This window comes from Cavia porcellus, unplaced genomic scaffold, assembly GCF_034190915.1.
Source record: "Cavia porcellus strain 051 isolate PalLab524CR breed Dunkin Hartley unplaced genomic scaffold, mCavPor4.1 scaffold_32, whole genome shotgun sequence".
NCBI lineage: Eukaryota > Metazoa > Chordata > Mammalia > Rodentia > Caviidae > Cavia > Cavia porcellus.
In genome coordinates this window covers 16,343,808-16,366,537 of record NW_026947515.1, presented here as the reverse complement: position 1 = coordinate 16,366,537, position 22,730 = coordinate 16,343,808, and the positions used below count along the sequence as shown (strand labels likewise).

General features: G+C 36.3%; 1 protein-coding gene and 1 pseudogene across 2 annotated transcripts in view; both read right to left on the bottom strand.

Annotated features, from left to right (window-relative positions):
• Smurf2 (SMAD specific E3 ubiquitin protein ligase 2) overlaps positions 1–22,730 on the bottom strand; it is a 120,330-nt gene that overhangs the window by 19,664 nt on the left and 77,936 nt on the right. For both annotated transcript variants that reach the window (XM_063242427.1, XM_063242428.1), the window contains 3 exons: positions 20,139–20,223; positions 14,992–15,150; positions 840–1,035 (listed from right to left, as the gene is read on the bottom strand). In XM_063242427.1, the coding sequence (XP_063098497.1) occupies positions 840–1,035; positions 14,992–15,150; positions 20,139–20,223 (440 nt within the window). The remainder of the gene's footprint in view (positions 1–839; positions 1,036–14,991; positions 15,151–20,138; positions 20,224–22,730) is intronic.
• Positions 1,063–14,985, bottom strand: LOC134474424 (transcription factor BTF3-like; annotated as a pseudogene).

Here is a 22,730-nt window from a genome sequence, read left to right as displayed (position 1 = left end):
AGATGCTCCTACTGAAACCCAAGATAGCTTCACCTCACTACCTGCTTTCTTCAAGCTCTTGCCCAAACCACTATCCCATGACCCCCACTACTGCCTCTAATCAGCTCCCAGCACTGGCCCCCTAAAAATCCCCAAGGCCACTGCTGCCTTTGCCAAATGATTAACTATCAAGAAGGTCAGAAATACTCTGAGAGATGGAGCTGGGGATTTAGCTCAGTGGCATAAGCACCTGCCTTGCAAGTGCACAGTTATGAGTTCAATCCCTCATACTGGTAAATAAAAAAAAAAAACTCTGAAAGGAAAAAAAGTTTATCCTTTAGGAAAACGATTATCAGATCCCCAACATCTCATGTTGAGGAATCCTTTAATGAGTAGGAAAATCCTACCTTTGATCTCTATCACTTATTACACAAGAACTTTGAAGCTGGTATTAGGCTTCATTCAAAAATAAAAATTATACACCAGCAATAAAGATTTTCAACAAATTAAGGAAAGCAGTTCAATAGCAATCAGACAAAATAACTTCTATTTAAAAGTCCCTTTCTATCTGATGAGCTAAAATTCAAAAGAATTAAAAAGTAAGGTCGTGGCTAACAAGTTTTTGCAGTGCAGAAGTCAAACTGCATCAGAACATCTGGCACTCATCAGTCCATTTAAGTGCTTACTGTACATATAAAATCTTTCTAGTATTATTGCCTTATTCCCCACAATCAAAATAGAAATTAATGAAAAGCCGCCACTCTAAAGAAATATGAGTCTCAAAAAAGTATTCTTGGAAAAAGAGACTAAAACATTAAATTTAACTTTCCTCTACTTTAAAACAAGACTTGGAAGTTTACCTCAAAAATCTCTTCCCTAGAAACTTCAATACGGCAGTGACCAGCCTGAGGCTGTTGTTGGGAAAGTTCTTGCCGCAGGATTTTTAGTTTTTGAACCAGGTCTCGCTTGTATCTTGGTACTGTCAGGCACTCCGTATCATCTGGGCATAATGACACCACCTGTTGTTGCTGTTGGTCTTTCAACTGATTCTGCCGACTAGAAGTACACAAAACAGTTATTAGGAAAGTATTTTAAACACAGAAGACTGCAATCACACATTAAAATAGCATCAGACTGTAAAGTAAATCTAGCTGTATCATTTTCCATGTCTAATTAGGACATAAAGTCAGCCTGACATTCTGGCAATAACAAGCTAACTCTAAAGTCTGCTTTTTCCAGAATCTATATGAACTGATGGAACTGGATAATGGAGGGTTTTTCCCCTTTCTTTCTGTGGTACTGGGGATTGAACCCAGTACTTTGTACATGGTAAGCAATCACTCTCTCACTGCATTACATTCCCAGTATTGGGTAAAGCTTCATACAATTGCTGAGAACAAATTTTTCAAATACCGTTTCCATTTTCCCCTATATTGTTCCATCATCCATTTAAAAATTGAGGCATATGCCAAACATTGCTTGCTTTCTAGTTTGTCTTGCTGGAAGAACCAAACAGGAGCTCAAACTAGAAGCTTTGCAGAGCCCCTCCTTCTCTACCTACTATAATCAAGGTCATAAAGAACAGAGAAGCTCATATGTTAAGTTACTGGCATAGAGAAATAAGTACTTTATAAGCATGTCTAAGTGCTTCATAAAATGACTATTCTGTGTGCATAAAAGTAAAATTTAAGACTGAAACCATTTCTAAGTGTATGCTTCAGTGGCATTAAGTTCATTCACTGTTGTGGTAATGTGACTTTTAAATGCATACATATATAGTTTACCACAAAATGAAAATAATCCCTCAAAGATATCATAAATATAATAATTTTTAAAGGGCACTTGGCAAAGATATATTTTTATTTTCCTGGCATAAAATGTCATAAATTGCATCTAAGATTTTTGAAGCATGGTGTAGTCAGTTATAATAAGGTATCGGGAAATAAAATTTTAGATGATTTGTTACTGATATCTGGTCTATATATATAGTCACTGTGTCAAAGTTAAAAAAATGTTTTTTAACTTTTTATTGGTACTGGGGATTGAACTCACGATCACCTGCTTCCAAAGCAGGTGATTATGCCACTGAGTTAAATCCCCAGCCCCTCAAAGTTAAAATTTAAAATTCATTTTACAAAGAATAGACAAGACAACTGAACCTAAAGGTAAAAGAACAATGATTAAATACTGAAAATAACTTTCATTTCTCTAAATAGATCACCCAAGTCTGCATTACACATAGCGAAGCTTAAGTACAAGCCAAATTTTATATTTAAAATATAACTATACAGAGAAAATACAGCATTTTTGTCAACGCCAATTAATATTAACTACTCTTCCAAATATTATGAAATAGGATATTATATAAATAAAAGTACTCCATAAATAATTATACAGTCTTCCTTAAAATAAATTTAGGGAGCTAGAGGTATGAAGCCCTGAGCTGAATCCCTAATACTGCCCCCCCCCCCGCCAAAAAACGAAGAGAAATACAATAGATATTATGAAAGTGATAGGGGAGGAAATGCCTTAAAAGGGAAGGTGGTAACCCACTGTTAATTTCTTATTATCTTGTTTTGAATTCTTATATCTTTTTTATAATTTTGTTAGGTTTGGTTTTATTCTCTTTTTTTTATAAATCTCTGTTTCAAATTTTATTTCCAGGCTTCTTCAGCTAAACTGGCTGCCACAAAAAAATTTTATATAAGCAAAAACTGTAAGAGAGCTGCAGTGTCCAAGGGGGCTGGGCTTAAAAAATATTAGAGAACTAGATTTTATCAGACCCATAAACAAAAACAATTTTTAAAAAGTCACAATATAATATAGCAGCTCCTAGTAACTTCTTCCAAGTTTTACCATTTTCAGAAGCTCAGTTCAGTTTGCCTTGTTCTTAGAAGCCTCATCGAAATTCTCCAAAAGATCTGGAACTTCATCATTATCATCCTTTCCAGTAGCAAGTGGTGCTTTTCCATCCACAGGTTGTTTGGGCAGAACTTCATCTAGTCTTCTTAAACTAGTCAGACTGCTTGTACCAAGCTGGTCCAAAATGCTAGGTAGCATTTCTGTCAGCTGTTTTGTCTCACCATGGTCTTAATAGTGAAAGTGTTTGCTGCCAGAGATGCCTGAACTTCTGGGTTGTTGAAGTGGTTAACTGTTCCTTGGTTTGTAAACATATTCATCTCTTCAATACCAGAGATACTGTTTCCCCTCAACTTGTTTAATGAAAACTGAAGTTTTTTTATCATTTGCTGTGGCTGTTCTATGAACTACCTTCTTTCTGCAAGCAGTTCCTTTCCCACAAATGTACACTTGTGCCTACAGTTTGGCAAGTTTTTCTTGATTTATGATCGTTTCTTTCAGCTTGTCAGAATGAATATGGGGCAGCACAGGGGACTAGTTTGATGCTCAGGGGGTCTCTGGAAGACCAGCTGAGATTAGGTACACACACAAGGGGACACAAGATAGCAGCTAGAGCTATTCTGTCTTGTTTTGTTAGATTTTTACAGTGTCTGATAGTATAGGCAGCTATTTTGAAGATAACTGGGATATATTATGTTGTTCATTTCCTATTATTTTGTTTTGAGGTCCTATAATGCTTCCATTCTTTTGTTTTGATTTGTTTTGTTATGTGTTTGATTTTATTGTGAGTGATGGTATGGACAGCTATTTTAGAGAAAATGACAGACACTGTGATAGCCCTTGTTGATTTCCTGTTGTCTTGTTTTGAAGTCCTGTACTGCCTGCATTGTTTGTTCTAATTTGCTTTACTATTTTGTTTTGTTTTATTCTCTTTAAAATAAGAAAGTACAATCCATGAAAACGGATGAATTAAACTCTTGTCAATTTTTTTTTTAATTCTACTTTTCAAAAGATACAAGAAAATTGAGAGAAGTTATGAAAAAAAACCTCTGGCAAGTATGTATCTGATATATCGTGACCAAGCTCAACAATAAACAACTGAATAGCTATGGGATAGGCAGCACAATGATTTCACCAAAGATGATATACACAGAAGGAAAATAAAAACATGAAAAATGCCCAGCATTATTCATCATTATAGAAAAACACATTAAAACCAGAATGAGATACCACTGTATACCTTAAAAGGATGTCCAAAATGAATCAATTTAATCATATCAAGTGTTAGCGAGACTATCAAGCAACTATTTCTGGGACTATACCATGATATACTTTGAAAGGCAACTTGACATATTATTTAAAAGTTGTACATAAATCTACCTACAGATTCAGCCACTCTGTTCTTACGTAGTTATTTACTCAACTGATACAGCATATGTCCATATGAAGATTTACACATAAATGTTTTTAAGAGTTATCTGTCATAGCCATTGGGGGGAAAACCCCAAATAGCTATCAATAGGTAAATGGATAAACTGTAGAATACTGTAGAATGTATCTATACAATGTAATACCACCAGCAACAAAATCAAATTATACGTGCAGTAACAAAGACAAATCTCAAAGTTATATGGGAAACAGAGACCAAATAAAAAAGAACATATACTACATGATCTCATTTATCTAAAATTCAAAATAATACACGGTGCCGGAAAGTAGCTTAGTGACTGACTGAGAACAGTGTGTTTAGAGGATACTTGCATCCACCAAAAAGATATAGTAAAGTCCTAATCCTTAGAAACTGGGTGGGAGCTTAATTGTAGATTTAATCAAGCCATACTGCACTGGGATGCTGCGACAAATCCAGTAACTGGTGTCCTTATAAAAGAAGGGGAATTTAGATACAAACACACAGGAAAGATATAGGAACTGGTCATAGTGGCACAAGTCACTGTAATCCCAGCATGCTAACAGGCTGAGGCAAGAGAAACACAAGGTTGAGCCACGCCTCGGCAAGTTAAAAGGAACTTTTTTCAAAATAAAAAAAGGCTGGGATGTGGCTCAGTGCAAAGACCCTGGATTTAATTTCAGTATAGTACCACCAACACACACACACACACACACACACACACACACACACACACACCCCAACCCAGAACAGAACAGGATGGTTATGAGATGACAGAAGATAAAAACAGGAGTGACAGTCAATAAGCCAAGGACCATCACCAGAATAGGTTAGGAGAAACCACAAGGTCAAAGAAGGGCATGAACAAATTCTCCCTTCTCCCTTAGCAATTCCAGAAGGAACCAATCCAGCTAATTGTGTCAGTCTGGATTCGTAGCCTACAGACCTGGAGAGAATGAATTTCTCTTGCCATTTCCATTTGTGCTATTTTATTACAGCAGTACTGGAAAACTAAATGTTCCCCAACCAAGTCTCATGTTCAGAAGTGGGGCTTTTGAAAGATGACTGGATAATGAAGGAGATAAGTCAACTGATCAGTTCAGAGCTCACTATGCTGTGCGGAGATGGGTCACAGTGGGAAGAGGTGATCCAGGGATGGCATGACCTGGTAGGGTGGCAGGTATTCTTATTTCCGTTTTTTTCCCTTCTCTGCTTCCTCTGCCATCAGATGAGCAGTGGTGCTCTCCCAGGCCTTTCTGTTATGCCATTTCTGCCTTGGAGCCAGCTGATGGACTGAATTCACTGGAAAGTGTGAGCCAAATTAAGTTCTGTTTCTTAAGTTGCAAATGGTAGGTATTCTGTTTCAGCAACAGGAAAGTGACTACACAGCAAAGGATAGCAGAGAAATTATAAAAAGAGCACAAGATCTTCTAGGGTGGTAGGAATGCTAGTTTTTATCACTATGGTGATGGTTTTTTGGGTATATGTCAAAATTAAACTGCATACTTAAAATATTTATAATTTATTGGAGGTTAATTATTTTCAGTAACACTGATTCTTTAAAAATCCAGGGAACATCTAGCTCACTCACAAAGCCTTGAATGTAATACTGTGTAGGACCTGCAAATGGATACCTGATATGAGGGCACACACCTGTAATCCCAGCACTTGGGAGGCTAAGGCTGGAGGATCATTATGAGTTCAAGGCCAGCCTGGGCTACACAGTGAGACCCTGTCTCAAAAACAAAGGAAACTAAACCAAACAAAAAAACAAAAAACAAAAACCTGCAAATGGAAAAGAAGGTTTATAGTTAAAGGATAGGCCACTATATGCTGTGTTCACTCTTTCATGGTGATCAACCTCAACAGTAGGGTACACTTCTTTTCCTATCTTTACTTGGTCCAAACTTGCTCTGCAGAGCTTGTTTCTTGCCCTACCTTTAATAAAACTTTGCTTCCATTAAAGAAAAAAACCAAAAAAACAAAAAACTGAAAGATAAAACCAAAACAGTAAAAACTCTGGAATTCAGCCATTCTGATACTATTATTTCTGATACACATAAAAACAAATCCAACTATCCCAATAAATCAACCTATCTCTTCATCTATGCTAGAACACAGGAGTAGTTATGTAAGAGCTTAATGTCAGCTCTGGCCAGGAAACAGTGAGGGTGCCAACCTGTTCTCCACTTAGGCCTTTGACAATGTCCAGATCTTATAAAGCAATCAAATGATTTTCTTGAAATAAGTGATCCTGACAAGTAGAAAAAGATTTGAATTGCAAAGCCCTTGGCCTAATGCCATCTTTTTTTCTTTTTCTTTCTTTTTTTTTTTTTTTTTTAATCTTCCTTTAAGGGTATAAGGCAGAATACCTTTAGGCACTGCCAGTAAAAAGAAGGAAAATCTTAAGGTTAAAAGAATAAAACAAGAGAAGAGAGAAAAAACTTTCTAATTAAAGTGCCTGGGTTCAAATCTCAGTTCCTACACTTTATAAGTACCTCTGTAACTGTCTGATGTTCCACTTTTCTCACTGGTGAGAGACAGATAGCCTAGGACTAAAATACAGGTGACATGAGACAGCAGTATGACAAGCAGAATAAATAATTACTTTAACTTCTACTAATAGTATTAAAAAAATCTATAAAGTATGTTTTTCAAGCGACCAAAACAAAAATCAAACTACAAATTATTTATGAGAATGTTTCCATGGCCATATTATTTATTGAATCCTAATGAGGTTTTGCAATATTTCAAAACACTGTGCCTTATCACTGACAGACTGTAGGTTCAGGTCTCAAAGGAACAGCACGATCTTCAGGTCATTAAAAATTATTCCTCTGAAAAGAATACCAATAATACTGCAGGAGGGATTTGGAAGCTAAAGGCTAAGGAAGATTAAAGTATCTATATAAGAAAATATTTAAATCAAATTGGATGTCCTCATTTATGTTTTAGATATAACAGGCCTAGTATACATTTCTCTGAGAAGAGTAAATTCTCTTATTACTTCCTCTCAAATAATAATTCTTGGTTTGGGGATGTAGCTCATAGGTAGAGTGATAGTGGAGTATGTCTACAGTTGTGGGTCCAATTCCCAGTAGTAAAGCAGTAACAAAAAATTTATTAGTTCTTAAATATAAGATTCCTCTCTAAAATGTAACTTGCCCCACCAGACTTTTTCTGATTCTAATGGGTAACAGCTATATGAGATTATAAATCATATTTTCTCCTTTTCTAAATATCTAATTTGTGAAGGTTCTAATAATATAATCCACATATCATGGCTCTCTAAAATTTGGAGTATGGGTTAAACTAATTTCATCAATTCAAACTGGCCATTAATACTATCAACTGTGTTCCACTTTTTTTGAAAAAAGTATCCATAGAGCAAAAAATAAATAAATAATAAAATAAAAACATGTACAGATATATAAACTATATTAGATAAGGTAACAATGTATTTTATCATTCACAGACAGATTCCAAACTGCTTGGATACCCAATTAAAACACACTCCAAGTTTTAAAGTAATAGAAATAAAACATTGAGAAACAAAATTTCTAGCTAACATATCCTGAGATAAAGATTAATATACCAACAGTGAAATTTTAAAATTAGTGCCTTATGAATATCTTTAATTTTTTCATTTTTTCCTTTTTTTTGGTTTGTTTTTGGAGTTTTGATTTTTTTTTTTTTTTTAAACAGAGTTTCACTATGTACTTCAGGTTGGGTCTTGAACTCACTTTGTAGCCCAGGCTGGGCTCAAACTCACAGCAATCCTCCTGTGTTAGCCTCCCAAGTGCTGGGATTACAGGCATGCATTGCCATGCCCAGCATGAATGTCTTTTTTAAAATTGCAATTAGAGGTTAAAATTATTTTTTGTGTCTCACTGTAATGAATTCACTTTCATTTTAAGTATCTGAATGAAAATTACTCCTTTATCACTTCTAATTTTTGATGGAAATCCTGTTGTGAATAATTTTTACATATTTTGCCTAATAACAGATGAATATTAAACCTGAGTGAATATTTATCAGGCTACAAACTTTACTAAAGATGTAAAGATGTTGACAGAATTTCTGAAATTCTGCCTAAAAGAAAGAAACAAACAAAAACACAAATAATTAAGCTTTTCATAGCACATAATTTACAATTCAGATACTGAAAAGAGGTGTAAAACAATATGAAAATATATTTTCAAATGAAAATTGTCTAGTAGGGAAAAGATGTACTGTCTGTATTAACGTAAGCTAACAAATAATACATATAGGATGTACTGTATATATTAATGTAACAAACAATTGAAAAATAATTGTAAGAGGAGCAGTCTAGTGTTCTTTAAATTACTTGTCATTTACTCCAACAAATGAAGAAGGTAAAAAAACATTTCTAATTATCCCATCTGTAGTTCCTCCTTTGAACACTAACTTTCATTCAGTTATTTAATGGTTGTGTTTAAATGTACCCCCAAAGCCTCATGCACTCACGGGGTGGGGGACCTTTCAAAAGCAGCTAAGTGTAGCATTTGTGACTGGTTTGCTGTGTAGCACTGGGATTGGCGCTGTGAGTGCTGCACCCGCCCACGGGTGGGTAGCTGGCATAGGATATAAGAAAGGGAAGGAAAGGAGTGTCTTCCCCTCTTGCCCTTTTCACTCTTGTTGTTTGTGGCTGCCATGAATGATTAACCCTCAGCCATATCACCTTGCTTGGGAGTCAGTTGAGTATGAACTAAAACCTCCAAAACATTGTAAACTAAATAAACCTTTCTTTCCTTCATTTTGGGCATCACGTATTTTGCCTCAGTAACAAGAGCAAAGTAACCAATACAGAATTTGGTACCCGTGGAGTTGTTGCTATGACTGTACCTGACCATGTAGTTCAAGAGCCTTTGGGAATGGCTTGTGGGAAGAGTTTGGAAAGGCTCAGAAATGTTGCCTGAAAAGACTGGCACTGAAACATCTTAGGTTGTTCTATATTGGAGATTCTGGTCAGAGCTCAGGAGACCAGAAGGCTAATAGAAATCCTGCTGATAAAGACCAAGCTCAAGAGGTTTCTGCAGGAAGAAGTACTATATTAGTTTCCAAAAGGACTCCAGATGATGTGTGTTATGGCTTGGCAGAAAGTTTGTCTGCATTTTGCTTGTGTCCAGAGGCTTTGCCGGAGACTAAGGGCAGTGAAGTAAAGTCTGGCAGAAGAAATTTCAAGGCAATCTAATGTTAAGGCAGTGGCATGGCTATTGTTGGGACTTTTAGCCAGATTTATGTTGTGAGTCAAGAGCAAAGAGCCCAGAAGGCTGGGGATTTAGCCTGCCTGGCAAGTGCAAGGTTGTGAATTTGATCCTCAGTTCAAAAAAAAACAGCAAAGAGCCTACACAGCAGGATGATTTGAAACACAGTGAGTCTCGACTGGAAAAAAGCTCCAATAAAGCTGTGGACTGCAAAGATAGAGCTGAGATCTCTACTGTTGAGCAGGAATCGGAGAATACAAAAGATGGCCTTATGGCATCACAAGCAGCATGAGTGCTGATGCTTTACAGCCTCCAATCTGCAAAAGTGAAAAACTTTGCTTTGCAAAGAAAGTCGCAGAGCTTCATGTAGTGGCAGCCACACTCGACCCCTACGGTCAAGTGAGAGGAAAGCCTGGCTACTACTCCAACTGGCAGAAGACCTCAGCATCATTCACATGGTGCTAGTTTTAGGTATGTACAGAATAACAAGAGTTCTGAGGTTAAAAAGCCTTCCACTCCAATTTCAGACTGTCTGAAAGCTCAGGCAGTGTGTCCCTGTGAGGGCAATATGTGCAGCTGTAAGTGTGAAGCCAAAGGCACAATAGAGAACCCAGAAGTCTAAAAAAGCCAGAAGCATGGATCACTTAAGGAACTTAAGGAAACCTGCAAGGAGGGAGCAAAGCCAGCCTAAGACGAAAGCCATGGGAACTACAACCACCAAAAGTGTCATGGGGCAGAGCCACAAAAGCCTTTCTGGAGCTCAAAATTTGCCACAGATTGCGTTGGATGTTCCACATGGAACTACAGGATTTAGTGTTTGCCCTGCTGGACTTTGGTCCCAATCCTTTGTATCTGTTTGTACCTTTTGAAATGGAAATTTATATATTGTGTCATTGAATGCTGGATTATTTATACATTGTGCCATTGAATGTTTAATTATCTTTTTGTTTGTACAGGGACTCACAGCTAAGAGTTTGCTTTAAATCTCATAGGAGACTTTGGACTTAGGCCTTACAGCAATGCTGAAACTGGCAGGATTTTGGCAACTCTTGGAGATGGACTAAACATCTTTTATATAAAGGATGTGCACGAGTCTTTGGGAGGCCAGGGGCGGAATGTTATGATTTGAGTCTGGCTGTCCTTCTAAAGCCTCATGTAGTCAATGGAGAGCAGGCTTCTAGAGTTTGTGAATGACTTACAGACTCTTGTCTCTATACTCCTCCCCTTTTACTTTTGCTGCTTGTGCTGTTTTCTGCCACCATGAACTATTGCCCTCTGTCATGTGCCACTCTGCCTTTGAGCCAGCTGATTATGAAATGAAACCTTCACAAGCTATAAGCTAAATCTTGGGTGTCAGGTATTTTGTTTCAACAATGAGAAAAAGAAACCAAGATACTGTGCTACTAAAGTGTTCCACTAATACCACCATGCCAAATTTCTATTACCCAAAGAAATGATCCTGAAGGCAGGAGATAAATAAAGGACAACCACCTCTCAGACCTTTACCTGACCTCTGAAAGAGTCATTCTGGCTCTTTATTACTATGACTCATTTGCCAAGTCCTTAGATATGTTCTAGACCAGTGGTGGGGAACTCTGGCACATGTGTTCCAGCATCCTGTTGGTATCATTGAAAGTGTTAAAAGGTTTATATATTAAAGAAGGAAAAATACAGGATATGGGTCCTCTTAAGTAATTCATTCTAGTGTGGGAAGGAGGAAAGTAACAATTATGATAGAAAAATAAAAACCCTTCTGTAGAGAGCCTCAACATCTTAACATTTTCCCAAACTCCAGTTAGTTGCCCCATGTACCACTCAAATTCTTAAACAGAAGTAAAGCCCAGACTGCTGCAAGGGGTGGGGGTGAAAACACAGCCAGAACCCCACCTTTTCCCATGAGTCAGCACCATTCACGGGCGGGAGAGACTATACACAACGGGGGACAAGACAGGACGACGACAAAATTCACCAAGAAGCAAGCCCTCCCTGTGAACCAGCGCCATGAGCAGGCTGCTGCCGCCAGGGGGACAGCCAGATCCCAGCCTATACCTGTGAGTCAGCGCCATGAGCAGATTGCAGGGGAAGAGAACAAGAATTCACCAAGAAGCAAGCCCTCCCTGCAAACCAGTGCCATGCATGGGCTGTTTCCACCACCAGGCGGACAGCCAGACCCTAGCCTTTCCCTGTGAGTCAGCACTATTTGTGGACTGTGGGAGATGAAGTCACCAAGAAGCAAGCCCTCCCTGTAAACCAGGGCCATGTGTGGGCAACCACCACTGGGATAAGAGCCAGACACCAGCCCCTTGTGGCCATGGGCTGGGAAACAAGAGCCAAGCCATCCCCCACCCTGTAAGCAACCAGCTAATATGGGGAAGCAAAGGCTATTATGATAGCTATTGAGGTGAAATGCAACTTGATGCTTGAGATGTTTTGCTGTTCCACTGACTTTGTAGGTTTAGGGCTGGTGGTCTGATCATCTAGTCAGAGAATAATGGTATGCAGTGTGGCATCTGTAGGGGATCTCCTTCTGAAGGTGATAGTCATTGTTAATTCCCTGTTATCTTGTTTTGAAGTCCTGTATTGTTTTTACTGTTTTATTGGATTGGGTTTTATTCTGTTTTCTTTTGTTATATCCGATGGCATGATTGGCTATTTCAAAGATAGCAAGATATATTACGGTAGCCACTTTGGATTTACTCTTGTCTTATTTTGAAGTCCTTTATTGCATTCATTGTTTTGTTTTTGTTGGTTCTATTCTGTTCTGTTTTGATTTTGACTATGTCTGGAGGTATCTGCAGCTGTTTTGAAGACAACAAGAGGCATTACGGTAACCATTATTGATTTCCTATTGTTCTGAAGTCCTGTATCACTTACACTGGTTTGTTTCAATTGGCTTTACTCTATTTTACTTTGCTTGGTTTTATTCTCTTTAAAATAAAATTTAGCCAGGCATGGTGCCTCACACCTGTAATCCCAACACTCAGGAGGCTGAGGCAGGAGGATCTTTGGGAGTTCGAGACCAGCCTAGACTACAAAGTAAGCTCAAAGCCAGCCTGAACTGCATAGCAAGACCCTGACTCAAAACAAATAAATAATTTTTTTAAAAATAGTGAAGCTCAGATGGATTAGATTTGGTTTTTTGTTGTTGATATTGTTTTGGGTTTGTCTATTTGTTTCTGACATATATAGTTCAGGCTGACCTCAACAATCTTCTTGCCTTAGACTTCCAAATGCTGGGATTATAGGCATTCTTAGCCGGGATAGATTAGATTTTACTATAAAGGACAAAACTGTAAACATATTTAAAATTCATTACACTCCAGTATAGTGGTGTTCACCTATTGTTTTGAAGTCCTGTATCATTTACACTGGTTTGTTTCAATTGGTTTTACTCTATTTTACTTTGCTTGGTTTTATTCTCTTTAAAATAAAATTTAGCCAGGCATGGTGCCTCACACCTGTAATCTCAGCACTCAGGAGGCTGAAGCAGGAGAATCACCATAAAGTCAAGGCCAGCCTAGGACAAATAGTGAATTCAAGGCCATTCTAGACTACATAGAAAGACCCTGTTACCATAAATAAATAAATAAATAAATAAATAAATAAATAAGATACAGAAAGTTCATTACTGGTCGAAATTTAAAATTTAAAGAATATATCATAAAAGTGAGCAAAAGATATAAACAATTCATAAGAATGGACAACTGGGCAACACACCAATGAAAATCTCTTTAATCTCAATCAAGATAATGAGAAAATCAAAAAGCACAGAGTACCTTCACAAAAAAGTTTGAATGGTCAACAAACCTATGAAAAGATATCCAAATATATTAATAATGTCAAATTAAAGTTACAACAAGATATCACTAAAAATAGATCAGACTGCAAAATAATTTTTAAAGTCCAATAATACCAAGTATTGGCAAGGTTCTGAAACGAGGAATTCACATACTGCTAGCATAGAGTTACTTTAGAAAAGCTGCCCTTGTGTTTTAAGGTTGAAGATAAAAAGATTTTTATGATGTTGCAATCCTGCCACTAGAAAGTGCCCCAGAGCAATATTACCCAAAAGGTAAATTGTGGAGTACACTTACATTGCTACCTTAACAATGCATCCTGCTGCACAAAAAGAGATCATACTCTGCTTCTTCAAACACTTACTTTTTGGAAGACTTCAAATGCTTGTAAATCTCATTTGTAAACCAAGGTTTTAGAATCTCTCACAATAAAGCAAGTCTAGTAACACAATGGGACAGCCAGGATAATATACATTCAAAGAAGAAACCAAAAATAGGTATTCTAAATGTTTTCTTCTGTTATTTGAAACTATTAGCTATCTCTTAACTGTTTTCCTCTATTTAATCTATTTCCAAAAAGGTTAGTGAAACAGGGATATTTTCCAAAGCCATCTTAAAATGCATTATAAAAATTAGTTTTGTTTTAGTATTTTAATGGACATTATAGAGGTACTTTGCTTTTGACTATTAATGGCTGAGGCTAGCAGAGCAGGTAATGCCACTTACTGAGAAATGCTAGAGTAAGTTATTCTGGAGTCATGTAAAACCTTGCTTTGCTTTTTTTTTTTTTTTTTTTTTTTTTTTTTGGTATGGTACAAGTATCAAACCCAGAACCTTGAACATTTTAAACAAGTCCTCTGCCACTGAGCTGCACCACCAGCCCTTGTTTACCAGATTCCCAAGCCTATGACCTTGTTGTTACCTCAGTGTTATGTGTTTTTGCCAAAACTGTTGAAAAAGACACTCTGCCATTTTCTTGGTAATGAAATTTCCTTTCTCTCTTGTTCCCTTCCTAGAAGGCAATGCCAGTAACTAATGAAGTCAGGAAAAAAGTAGGCATTTAGAGAGAAAAGAAAAGCAAAGGATGCAAAAAATGTACACACAATGCTCAGTACAGTGGCCAACAGCAGATTAAAGCCAAGCAGTCCGGATTTGAATCAAGATGCAGCCACTTCCTGACTTACAGAAAGTCAATTTCTATAGTTTCCTTCTTTGTAAAATTGCAGTAACTATATCACTGAGGATGAAACAGTATTTCTGAAGATTGTTAATATATGTAACATACAGAGAATACCTTCAAACAGTGCTACTGAAATGTTAGCCACCAAGAGGAATGGCAACACCAAATTAGCCTTAACTCCAATGAATTTATTGCCCTAAAAAAGCCCCTCATATTTGAGCATGTTTTCTTTTTGTTTTGTTTTTTTGGTACCAGGGATCAAACTCATGACCTTGCACTTACCAGACAATATTTGAGCATTCTTAATACATATCATTTGCATTCTAATACCATTTAGGACAGGTTCCTACTCAAGTACAGAATTAAAATATTCAGGTCAGAGTAAAATGTGCCATAGTTCTTACATAAAATTTGATCACTGAAAGTAAATTGTAAGTTGAATTATAAGAGCAGATATTCTTTCACATTTACAACAAAAAGCACCTATCAAATTTTCTGTTGTTAGATTAGCATTTTAACATGTACTGTTTAAAAACTTACTTTAAAACTAAATGCAAGTTAGCAGAGAGCCGAGGATCTGTAAACTGTGTTGTTCTGTTGTTATGGTCAACGAAATAAACTCTGCCTGTTGCTGTATTACGGATCTCCCATCCAGGAGGCAAAGGACCAAGCTCTTCACAATTGATGTTGCTAAGATCCCTGCAAAAACAAATATAAAATAAAAAATACCTCATTGCTGGGCCTGCTGAGCCAAGCAAGTGTAAATGACACAGAACAATTCCATGAAGTCTGAGAAAATGTATTGTTTCAGAAACTTGAGATGTTTCGCTGGAATCTTTAATTCCCAATGGTTTAACAAACTCAAATATTCAAAACCCAACCCATAAATGGCTCAGAAGAAATTATCACATAGCCCACATTTTTAGTAAGTAAATTCCTAGGTTTTAATGTAATACAGATTTTAAATTAATACAAAAGCAGTAACATTTGCCAACATAAACTATACTTCAATATCTGACAGAAAATATTGTGTTACAAACGTTAGTGATATAAGGAATTAAATGTTTTCTAAAATTACTCTTCAATTATTTCTTTCTTTACTGTATCATAAAAACCTGTGTAAACAAACGTCTATTTCATGGGTAATTTTAAGCCTTTCAACAAAGCAAATTGGAAATGTTACTGAAATTATGATCCTAGAAATAATTACAACATATTTTTTAAAGAATAACTTCTTCATTTTGAATTTTCAAACACATAGTTAGTAAATGAAGAATCTGTTTAAGGCATCTAGGAAGGGTAGGCTTGGTAGTGCACACTTGTAATTCAAGCACTATGGAGGTAAGGCAGGAAGATCCCAACTTCAAGCCCAGCCTGGACAGCTTATAAGATCTTCTCTCAAAAGGAAAACAAAAAGCAAAAACAAAAACCTAAGAAAGAAAGAATGCTCTATGATTTACTTGCTGAAATTTGAAACAAATTTTTTTAATGAACTGAAAACTTGTTATCATATTATAAATGAAGTACTATTATACACACAAGGACTTACAAGGGCTTAAGGAACGACCTAAGAAGCTTATAAACTGTTGAGCACACTGATATACTGGGAAGAGGGTATAAAGAAGGTATGGAAACTTGCCCTTACCCTTGCCCCATGCCCTGACCTAAATACTGCTTCCTTTTGTTCTTTAACCAGCAGTAGGACTGCAAATTTTTATTCTCAACACTGTTAGAACAAAATATACCAGAATGAAGATTTCAAAGTGTTCCAATTGCTGCCATCATCCACTAAGTTAAATCACTGCCTTCAGAGACCCCACGGAGGCCTCATACAATGATAAAATACATTCGGGTTGTTTCCAGTCCTAAATGAACACTTCATACTTCTGAGACCATTTGTAAACTGAAAAAAATGACACTATGAAATTGACCAAGCAAACCAAGCATCTAGACAGTAAAATATTACCTTTTGTGGTCCTCTTTTTATCCAAAAGAGAGGGAGAAAAGGAGAGAAAAGCTATATATCTAATTTTTCAAAATAACATTTTAAAAACTATACCAGACATTTTCCTTAACATAACCTCTTCTTACAAGTCACAATGAAGAGGGAGAAGATGAGGAGGAAGAGCAACAACAAAAAACAGCTTGAGCAGCAAGTGGGGAGAGGGTCAACAGCAAACTGGGAACCTTGAACTTTCTTTGGAAAGGAAACCCAGAATGTCCTCACTAAGCTAAGAACTTAATGGGATAGATAAAGTGATTCTAGAAAAACTTCCTAAATCCTCACTTTAGGTCCAAAGAACCCCAACTAATGAAGATCAAATAATAACTCACAACCTAACATCACCAAACATTTCAGAAAGGAAGACCATTGTGACAGTCAGGGTAACAATAAGCCATAGAATCAGATCCCCAACTACTGCTAGAAAAAAGAGAGAATACCAATGATATATAGTATTTAAAAAGATAAAAAGGTACAATTACAAAAAAAAAACTATCAATAAAAAAATTAAACAGGTAGATTTTCTTAAATGGAACTTTTATTTTATTTATTTCTTTCTTGAAACAGGGTCTCACTGTGTAGTTCAGGGTGATCATGAACTCATTATGTAGCCTAGGCTGGCCTCAAACTCGTAATGATCCTCTAGATTCAGCCTCTCAAGTGCTGGGATTACAGGTGTGTGCCAGTATGCCCAGTTTAAATGAAACTTTCATAAGTAAAAAATAAGGACTGAAATAAAACAATGAATAATTTCCCATGCGTGGTGCTGCACACTTGAAATTTTAACATTTGAGGGGCTAACACAGGAGGGTCAATGTGAGTTCCAGGCCAGCCAGACCTACATAGTGAGACTTTATCTTTCTTTTTTTTGAGACAGGGTCTCTACAGTTCAGGCTGGCCTTGAGCTCACTCTGTAGCCCAGGCAGGTCTCAAACTCACAACAATCCTCTGGCCTCAGCCTCCAGAGTACTGAGATTACAGGCATAAGCCACCACGCCTGGCTGAGACCTTGTTTTTTTAAAAAAATTATATTGCTAGAATGCAGAATTTTATATTGTTTTCAGATTTTATAAATCAGCATACATAAGAGAGCTCTAAAGCACTTAAAAGAGCAAAACACTGGAAATACTTTCATGTCCAAGAGGGAACTGATTAAAGAAAAATGGGCCAGGGATTTAGCTCAGAGGCATAAATGCCTGCCTGGCAAGCGCGAGGTGGTGAGTTCCACGATCCCCAGTACCAAAAAAGAAAAATTGAACATTATGAAGCCATAAAATGTTACACAAACCTACATTTCAAAACTGTAGTCAGTATGCAATAGAATGAATAACAAGGTGGCAGGATTTCTCAGAGAAATCTAAACCCGTTGGATGTCTTTAAAATTATTGTGCTGAGTGTGGTGGTGCAGGTCTGTAATGCCAGCACTTCTGAATCTGAGGTAGGAGGATCACCATGAGTTCAAGGCCAGCCTGAACTGCATAGTGAAACCCTGTTTAAAAAAATAAATAAAATTTAAAAAAAGAAAGAAAACAAAGCAAGTAAACTGAAATTATTGTAAAATGTTTAATTTATACTATTTTATAAATGTCTTTAGTCATATCTTATTAGAATCTAAATATATTATCCTTTGATAAAAGATCCTCCATACAAAAAGAATATTTGCTACATGATGCTCCAACATAAAGATAAATATACAAATTTTTAAGGTAATTTGGGGCTTAGAAAGACTAAGAAAAGAATACACAGCATTACTTCATAAAGTAATTCAAAATAGATGTCAATATTATGGTTTGTATCTAGATGTCCCCCCAAAGTCTCATGGTGTCATAGGTGGGGATTTTTGAAAGTGACTGGATCTAGGGTGTGTGCTGCTGAGATCCAGGATGAGAGGCTAAAACTGACTCACAGTGAGATACTAGGATTAAGGGTATAAGTGCTACATGCCTTAGCCTGGATAAAATAAAAAGGAAAGAAAAGGTTGTTGCTTTTTTTTGTCTTTTTGAGACAGGGTCTTACTATGCAGTTCAAACTGGCCTTGAACTAACTTTGTAGCTCAGGCTGGCTTTGAACTTGCAGCGATCCACCTGCCTCAGCCTCCTAAATACTGGGATTACAGCTGTGCACCACTATGCCCGGTTAGTTGTTGCTTATTGCTGGTCACTTGAAGCTCACCTGCTTGCTATCTACCCTGCTTTGCCATGGACTATTACTCCTCTTTTAACTTCAGGTGCCAAGTATTTTGTCTAAGCAATGAGAAAAGTGGTTTGTTTCTTTTTTGGTCTATGACTTGTACCCTGAGCAACATCTGAGTCATTCTTTTTGGTTTTTTTTCTTTTTATTTTTATCAGTACTAGGGATGGAACTCACGACCGCCTGCTTGCAAGGCAGGTGCTTATGCCACTGAGCTAAATCCCCAGCCCATCTGAGTCATTCTTTTAGGATTATGGCACCCAGTGTATTACTATTATTATTCTCTAATTATTTTGTTAGGAAGTTTTGTTTTGTATTTTTCACAGAAGTAAAAAGCACTTTTTAATATTTGTTAATATCTATATGTATTACATTAAAATGAATAAAACTACCAATAATAATTAAATGGAAAAACTGTAACAATATACTCTAAGTTTAGAAATTATATAGGTTTAAAAAATTACAACATTTTTCTGGGCATGGTCTAGGTTTCAGTCATATAACTAAATATATCAATAAGATCAAAATCAGAGAAAATAAAGTAGATGCTTTGTCTTCCTCTGCAAAATGGTCAACAAACTTGAAATCAGTACACCTGCTCCTTCTGTGGCAAGACCAAGATAAAAGAGATGGGCTGTGGGGATCTGGCACTGTGGTTCCTGCAAACCAGTGGTAGCTACGCAATTACTTTTGCCATCAGTCAGGTTTGCTAATAGAAGGCTGAAGAAATGAAGAAGTACAAACTCTACTATTTGAGACATTTGTAGCCTATAATAAGTGGGTTAATTTTTGTAACAAATTGCCTTAGTTTGTTGCTTAGACATTTTGTTTTCTGAGTGTTTTATTGTGGGTTTTTTGTTTTATTTTTTGGTTTTGAGAAAGGATCTCACCATGCAGTATAGGCTGGCCTTGAACTCATTTTGTAGCCTAGATTGGCCTCAAACTCATGGTGATCCCCAACCCTGCCTCATTCTCCAGAGTGCTGGATTATAGGCATGAGCCACCATACCCAACCTTAGACATTCTGCTTTGCATTGCATTAATATTAGCTTTTGAAAAGAGAGTTGGAAACTGCAGTTCTTCTAATTCAAATTGGAAAATGTTCCTGAGATGGCTTATCATAATCCAATCTTTTTTCCTTATATGAGTAGTTAAATGATATAGCCGAAGAACATAAACCTTGTAAGTTAGATGTGTGCTTCAGTATTTTATAAGCCTATTCTTACAAGCTCAACTAGTCTGAGGTATACTTGTAGTACCTGAATGGTAGTAAACATATGGCACATGTGGGTACAGCAGGCTGTTTGTAGAATTAAAAGCTCTAAAAGGTTTGCCATCACTGGTATATACTGTGCAATTTTTTAAAGTTGGTTAAGTAACATTTTTTACATTTCTAAAATTGTAGACCATATTAAAGCAGACAACAGTTATATAAAAAATAAATTTCAGGTAAAATGGACAATGGTATGAAGAATACTTAAAAATATATTCTTACCTAGGCACTCTTGGATCATGCCACGTGCTCACACCAGTCTGAGTATGTAAGAAATATACCTGACCTTGTTGTGTTGTTCTCTGTTCTGTAAAATAATGAAAACTAATATTAAAATTAAATTCAGAATGTCTACATTCAAGGAAAGTTATATACACTAGGATGATACACTAACTGAGAAAATCTCCAAATTACCAATCTGTTTTCATTATGAAAAATGACTATAAAAATCATTTGTTTTGTCCCCTGACATCAATTTCAAAAATAGTGAAGAGGATTACAGGTCAGCTATCTAAAAGCTAAACTAATGATGTGCCCAAAAAGTAAACATGTTGCAATGGAAAAACAGAAAAAATTTTCACAGTATCAATTATCACAAAAACAAAAGAAATGATCTTTTATTCTTCTTCAACACAGAGCCTGAAGGGACCAATGGAAGGCTCAGAAGAAGTAGCTGGCCAACTTTGGGGGGACTCAGAAGAGGCTTTCAGGAGCTTCAAAGGGTTTGGAAGCTGATAATGATTGTTTTCTCTCTTTTTGACAGATATTCCTTTAAAGCTACTTTTGAGCTCAGATTAACTACAAAAAAAGATGACATATAAGGAATATATCACGTAGTCATAAACCGGTATAGATGGGAAAATAACCAAACTGTAAAGAAGCTGGATAAATATTAAAGAGTGCACGTTGAAAAAAAAGAAAAAAAAAAGTATACACTTAGGGGGAAAAAGTCAAAAGTGAAGCGAGTGCCAAGTCCTTGGGAAGAGTAGGGAAGCCAGAGTGAAGAGAAAGAGTTCCTTCAATGTTTTTTTTTTTTCTTTTGGTCTTTGTCTTAAGAAACAGAATCAGTTTCCAAACAGACTCTAATAAAAATTTTAATATATAAGAAAATAAAACAACTGTTAATATTCATTAATAGACCCCATAACAAAAATCAATAAAATTAAACTTCAAACAAAAATTATAAACATAAAATGTCTAAAATCCATTATAGATGAGAGTTGCAAAAATTTCAGCCTTATCTATCTACTTCATTTCTGTGTTAATTGTACAAATTTTTTTAAAATTTCAATTGTACAAACACAATAAAAGTATAACCATTTCTACTCAGAAATAGTTTGCTTATAGTATCAAAGAGAAATAGCAGAAGACACTTTATTTTAAGGTCTGAAAATGGGCAATGAAAGGGCTGAATTTTACTGACTGTTGTCTATGCCACAGTATCAGGTACTTCTTAAGAAATTTCTATCACTTCTAATTGCAAACCAACCTACACAGATGGCACTTCTATTTCTCTCATTTTACGGAAGATAAGGATTGGGGATGTACCTCAAGTATTTCACTTGCCTAGCATGTGCACGGCCCTGGGTGCACCCTTCAAATAAACAAACGAACAAAAAATTTAAAAATGAAGCTAAATAATCAGCTCAGTATAATATAGCACAATCAGAATGAGACTCAAAGTTTGTATGACTCACTCTAATCACTGGGCAAACCATGTGCAAATTAAAGAGCTAAAATGTTTACATATAAAATTAGAATCATTTGTTTACATGATTAGATTTTTAAAATATTCTAGAGTAAAATATGATAAAATTTAAATCGTGTTTCCCAATGTTGGCCATTAGGTGTCACTATTAGCCCAAAACAGTTTCATCTGCAGTCAGTGTAAGAGGGCAAGGACTATAAACAACTTGGTCAACTTTAGCAGACAATCAAATGTATAATATATGAGTGCTCCCAAGTGGAGATTAATTTAGAAAGTTCTGTATTCAGATAGAGGATTTATACCATATGCCACATGGAACTCTACATTTCTAGAAAATTAAGACTACAATCATTTTATACAAATACAGAAGCTACTAAATTTACAATCTAGTCACTCAGACAATTCAAAATTACAGACAATACAAATAAAATGAATACCATCAATTGCTACACTGCAGATCTGACTTCAAGTTACCCTTATCTATATCACCTTACTTTTATGTAAAGCCTATTTGTACAGTAGACTCACTTCATTTCATATACTTCTTACATACCTTTGTAATAAGGTATTCATATTTTTTTTCTTTTCTCTCTCTCTCTCTTTTTTTTGTCTTTTTGAGATAAGAGTCTTACTATGCAATTCAGGCTGGCCCTGAGCTTACTTTGTAGCCCTCACTGGTCTTGAACTCACAACAATCTGCCTATCTTAGCTTCCCAAGTGCTGGGATTACAAGCACACACAAACCATGCTCATAGGAATCCTCCTGCCTTACCCTACACCAAGTGCTGTGATTACAAATTCATCATATTTCATGTTAAAAGAGAAAGAAATCTGAGGTTAACGACTAACCCAATGAGGAATTGTTGGTTACATAGTCTTCTACCACCTCAAAGACTTTTCAAAGTTGGGAAGTGTCTTAGTTTTTCATTGTTGGGACAAAATATTCTACATCCACAAGTTAAAAGGAGAAAAGGTTTATTTCAGCTCACAGTTTGTAGAGGTTTCAGTCGTCAGCTAGTTCCCAGGCAGAGTGGCAAGGGAGAGGGCCATCCCAGAGGAGAAACTGTTCATGGCACAGCAGGCAGGAGGTAGCAGCAAGCAGCAGC